The 6,000-nt window shown below is 35.7% G+C and overlaps 1 protein-coding gene across 1 annotated transcript; it reads left to right on the top strand.

Annotated features, from left to right (window-relative positions):
* Window positions 1-5,076: 5,076 nt before the first annotated feature.
* LOC120415732 (uncharacterized) lies at window positions 5,077-5,730 on the top strand. The gene is made up of 2 exons (XM_039577328.2): window positions 5,077-5,315; window positions 5,380-5,730. Exons 1-2 carry the CDS (start codon window positions 5,115-5,117, stop codon window positions 5,560-5,562), a joined length of 384 nt encoding a protein of 127 aa, XP_039433262.1. The 5' UTR covers window positions 5,077-5,114; the 3' UTR covers window positions 5,563-5,730.
* The last annotated feature ends 270 nt before the right edge of the window (window positions 5,731-6,000 follow it).

Here is a 6,000-nt window from a genome sequence, read left to right as displayed (position 1 = left end):
TTTTCATACCTGTTTAACAAAAGGAAACACACAGAAATACCAAAGACAGTCTGTGTAAATACCGTGATATGCAAAAAGAAATTCTTTTTGTAAAATAATACAACATGGTTTACACAAATTTCTAAAAGTTCATAAGCGTGTAAGTTTGCCCAAACTTTTCCTTAATAAGTTTGCCAAACATGTATGCTGTAGTGTAATGGGCAATCAAACTGTTTGTTTGTTTGCGAAGCGTTTTTGTTTTATGTCTTGTCTAGTTTGTTTGTTTGTTTGTGATAGTGTAATAGCGGCTTCAATGATCGTCTCCATGAGGTTGGTGAGCACAGGAATTAAAAGAAGAGTAAAGTTAAATTACGTTATCATATTTTATACTTGATAAATCAATTGTTGAATATTCACAATAATTGTGTAACTTATATCTTTAAATTTTTAATCAAATTCAGCGCATTCCGAATTTGCCTTACAGCCTTCAGATACCTAGTCCCGAGTACGAAATTTGCCATACAGTAGAGCAAATAATTTGATTTTACTGTTTTATTTACGTATCCCTCCTCCTTTCCCATCGCTGTACTTTATTCAGTAAAAACATTGCGCATTAAATTGATTAAATTTATTAAGATTTCAAAATATTACATCCTTGATACGTCTCTGGTTATTCTGATTTGAGCAAATTGTCGCACTTTGTGTATGTTGCAACAATGTTTCAGATACGTTACAAAATTGTTTGAGTTGAATATCCACATTTCTAAGTTTATTATAATTGGGTAACGTCGTGGAAGCATAATGGTAACATTACATATTTGTATCCATTGCAACAATCGGCATCCCCTGCCATCATTCAAGTTTTCTACAGAACTGTCAAACGAAATAATCAATCCCCTTCGTCGGAAACAGTGGGATCGGAATTGATCATTATTTGGTGGATGTTTTTAACAAAGTTCTTCAAGTCTGTATGAATAAAGTTGTTCGGAAAGTGTGGACCGAGGTGTGGACAAATAATTTAAGAATAAAGCTTCATTGCATGTACCGAATACGGCATCCTACGGGCATCATCTCAAAAATCACACAGATTCGCTTTTGATTCGGGAAATCCTCCTGCAGCAGAATTTGCTTCCACAAAGAATCTTCGAAAATGTTGTTTGCTGCTTTCCGTCGACAGGGGCGGGTAAAAATCTAGGTAAAAATTAATATGCAAGCTCCAATCCTTGCAGATGTAAATCCGCGCTTACGACTCGGCCGTTTTACACACCATTTTCGTTAGTTTTAGTGGAATGCACATTTTTCCCAAAATCTATTTGTTAGAAAGCGAATAGATTTATATTTTCATTGTGAATTTCTTTTGAAAACCTGGACAAACTGCGCAGAAATGCTTTTTTTACTGAAGATGTTTTCATTTCTTGGCAGACAATGTTTACATTGAGTTTTATCAAGGATACATTGCCGCAACCAATTCGCAACATTCTTCGCACAAAACGAACAAAGGTTTTTTTTTTGTTTCAAGCTTGTTGCAACAATGTCACCAAAACGTTACAAAAATAAACGAAATCGATTTGTAGCCCAGAAAATCATTGTAACTATTTCATATTGAACAATGTTTCCCTGAAACTTTATTGTGATTTTCGGTAGATTTGGAAACATTTGCAACTTCGTTGCGCCTTTGATGAAACTTAACTGGACTTAGACAATTTCAACATGTTGCGCGATGCTGCTTGGGAGGTGTCCGAAGGCTTAAACGGTAGAGCAATTCAAATATGTGTTTACACCTAGCTCCCATACACCCCGAACTGACGGACTTTAGATTGTGAACCCAACTTCACTTCCCACTGCGGTAAATTCGCTGGTTGGACTTCTACACCTGGACTGACCAAAAAACCTAGCCTTTAGGTTAGACCGAGACCAACAATTACTTCCCCATCCGACGGAAAGCGTGATCAGACAAATCTCGTCTCGTCATGTTAAAGTTAATGGCTCGGACACTTATTTTTAATAAAATTCTAAAATTGGCTTAATCCAACAAAATTATGTTGAATTTTCAAAGCTTTTTCTTAGAAAATATGTTTTTCCAATATTGTAAGTTCGAAAGTATAAATACATTCAAAAATCACAAATGCCATATTTTCTAAAAAATACTCAATTTTTTGATAATTAAAACCCATATTATCAAACGATTCAAATTTTGCAGGCATTTTCACTACTTCAGAGTATTTTTTTTATTATATGATAAGTTTTAAAGTATAAATACAAAAAAAAATACCACAATACACAAAATTAATGTATTTTTCGAAAATACTTAATTTTCGGAAATTTGCATCATGGGTGTCAATCGAAATTTGGTATGCTATTCACTTCTGTTAGAGTTTTTTTTTTTGTTAAGTACTAAATTTTTTCACAAATATGGATTTGTGTGACACGTGGACCTTTTTTGAAATCTCAGACGCTCTCCCCTCCCCGCCTTGTGGACAATTTCCATACATAACAAATCTTATTGGAATGGAGCGTGGTTCTTCCATACTTTGATCCCGATTATACAATTAGTTTTATATTAACAAAATCTTAATTTTTTTTACAAAAACGGCATTAAATTAAGGTTCATTTTTGAGAATTATAAAATAACTTAAAGATGCGTCAAAGAGCCATTTTACAGGATCATCCAAAATGGCTCCACGGGCCACAAAAAATGACCTCGAGGGCCACGATTGGCCCGCGGACCATACATTGGTCACCCCTGATTTAGAACGATTTGATTGATTTAATTGTGTATGCATTTTCTTTGTTTGAATGTTTTGGAATAAAACACTTAAATTTTTACAACATTTCGTATTTTGGGTATCGAACGATTTGAAATTTTGTATGCATTTTCACTGATTTAGAGTTTTTTGAATGAAATGTTATGATTTTCACAAAATACCGTATTTTTATAAAAGTACTAAAATTTCACCAAATACAGAATTTTTTTGTAAGCACTCAAATTTTCAAAAGGCCTAGCATAGCATAGCATAGCATTGGTGTCTACCCGTAGCTGCTACTTCGTTATTGACCAGGACCCCCAAACATTGCTCCGTGGACCACAGATGAAAAGTAGGAACCAATCATCACCCGTTCGCAATTTTCAAAAGGTCCCTATCGTGCTGATCAATACCAACGCCGGCCACGACCAGAGGTAAGACACGGGGAAGTGGATGGGAATGTTAGCCGATAATTGAGTGATAGGACCGCTAAATCGGCTGCGTCTCCGACAAAGTATCACATGAGTTTTGAGGGGTTAGTAAGACGGGTATGAGGTCAGGATTCACTGTGGTAGGTGATGCGACCATGAGTAATTTGTTTATCGGTTGAAATTTTAAAAATCTTAGGCAGCCGGCTGCGGAAAGATAGCTATCTAGAGATTTAAATATAGTATTAATTCGACCGCGATTCTCCAGAAATTCTCTCTCGGCGTGCCTTCCGATCAACGGTGATGTAGGAAGGGCTTCATTCATTAAATTTATTTTATATCATGAGCCTTAAAACATATTCGTCGACGTGCCTTCCGATCCTCGATGATATGGAAAGGACTTAATCCAGCAATACGACTTGCTTGTCTCAAAAAACAAAAATCGGATCGTTTCTATCGAAAACTATATAAAGAGAACAAAAACTCATCGGCCAACGAACGCGCGAACTAAAAAAAATGAAAAAAGAAGAAGAAGAAAACCAATCACCCCATGTACACAAATAGCGACACAAAAGAGACGGAAAATAACACAAAAAAAGCAGGACTACGCGACCCCACAGGCACTGCACTACTGATTTTCAAAAGGCCTATGCAAATATTTTTCTAAGTCTTTGTCTCACGGCTCTGGCCGAAATCGTGGGGGTGGTCAAAAATATAGAAAAAAAATTGAAATTACAAGTCAGAATTTGAAGCATTATGCAACCGTACCGTTGATATGCCAGCATAAGTTTTCAAAAAGTAAAAAATAAACTGAAAACAACATTTTTTGCGAAAAAAAAATATTTTGCATCAAAAATTCATTTTGATTGAAAATAATTTTAAATTAACTCAAACATAATAAAAATGATTCTAAACGCAAAGGAATTCATTTTTAATTGATTTAAGTTGATTTCACTTAAATTTTCATTGATAATGTAAATTTTTTGAAAAAATATTTTTTGCGCCCTGATTTTTTGGGCTGTACAAATTTGAGAATTTTCGAAAAAAACGCTATGTTGTACTTTGGTCATTTAACTTTAAAAAAAACCTGGAACCTGGAACTGTGTAAAAGCAAACCAAATTTTGCTTCGTTTGTTATTCAGATTGCTAATTATAAAAAGTTGACTATTTTCAAAAATAAGGTATTTTGTGATTATTTAAAGTAATTATGCTTTGAAACTTACTACATAATCAAAACACATATTCAAAATTAATGCATTAAAATTAAACATGATATTGATAGATTAGGTCAGTTTAAGAAAGATTTTAAAAATGAATTATTGTCCGTTAAGGCGTGGTCGTTATCGTTATCGATAGGCGATAATTCTATCGATGAACAACCTTGATCATTAGGTCAAACGTTATATTGAGAATCAAATCAGAACTGTTGTTTATCAAGTTTGATGCCTGGGACATGCTCTTAAATTCAATGTCTTGAATATTCAAAAAGCAATTGGACAATCTTCATTTGAATTCAAATTATAAAATGTGCTTGAATAGTTTTTTGTCATGCCATGTCCTATGCACTCAAACCATGTTTGTGCATTGGATTGTGCAAATTTGTTTTAGGCCTTTTCGCAAACAGTTTTTTATCAACCCTTGTCTTCTTAATTCCTCCGTTTATTACCAACCGCGTCTCGCGGATGTGATTCGTCCGAACTGCATGGTGCACTTCGCGCGCCCAAACTTCTCGATTCGGAAATTCCGGGACCGGTTTGGGTCGCTCAAAAAGTAAAACTTTTCGATTAACTGTAAATTTAGTGCCAAAAAAAGGAGGTTAAGCATTACAAGGAATTTATCCCACATGTTTTGGAGGGTTTTGGAGATTCCGGGATCTGGAACTGGCCAGGAGAAAAGCCTATAAAAGGGGTCCCAAATGTTGGTGCATCGTTCAGTGCATCCAAACAGACAGCAAGATCAAGTGATGGCTAATTGGTACATTTTGGGACTTTTGGTGGCCGTTTTTGCGGTTCAACGAGGTGCCGATTCATTGCTGCTAACGCAAACCGCCCCCAACTTGCTGGTGGAAATCGGTGTAAACAATGCCGCCGACACGCAGTGCTTCTTCAAGAAAATCTTCAAGGGACAGGCCAGCCCCATTCAGATCACCCACACGATGCCTGCGGTAAGAATTATGCAATATAAAATTATCACTTTTAAGTTTTTAACTATTTCCGCAAAATTTGCAGGCCATGCCCATAAACTACGTACTGGTTGATGCCAGCAATTCCATCTATCGGGCGACCGGGATTACGGCTACCATCGTTAGGGGAGCCATTGCCACTGCCATGTTGACGTTGCAGGTGACCGAATCCAGCGGGAAACCAGTGTTCCTGAATGATATCATTGTTATCATGAAGTGCACGCCGTGAGCTAAGCTTATGTTAAACAAAAGATTTGAAATGTATGTTGCATTTTTAACAGTAAAAATGAGAGAAAAAAAGGTTAAATTAATTATTAAAGAGACCTAAGAAAAAAATCTAATCCTGCATCATAAAAGAGAATCTTGTCAAAAATTGAGGAAAAAAATAAAATCAGGAATGTTACCAAAAAAAAAATAACTTGTTGGCTCTACTCATTGTGGTACGAATATGATGGACAGTTTTTTGGAGGAACCACGCAAACCAGATAGACCCCCGTCAGCCCCCTTCTCACCCTTGTATGTACAATAGGGGGACAAGAAAAATGGAAATTTTGTAAAATCCTAAGTGACACCCCCTAGCTCGATTACTTAAGCAAAATTTAGCATTTTTTAACTTTTAGAATCGATATTAAGACTTGAAGGCTTCATAAGAATTTTTAAAAACAAA

The sequence above is a fragment of the Culex pipiens genome, chromosome 3 (genome assembly GCF_016801865.2).
Source record: "Culex pipiens pallens isolate TS chromosome 3, TS_CPP_V2, whole genome shotgun sequence".
NCBI lineage: Eukaryota > Metazoa > Arthropoda > Insecta > Diptera > Culicidae > Culex > Culex pipiens.
The sequence above is the reverse complement of the archived record's forward strand: the minus strand, read 5'-3'. Positions and strand labels throughout refer to the sequence as shown.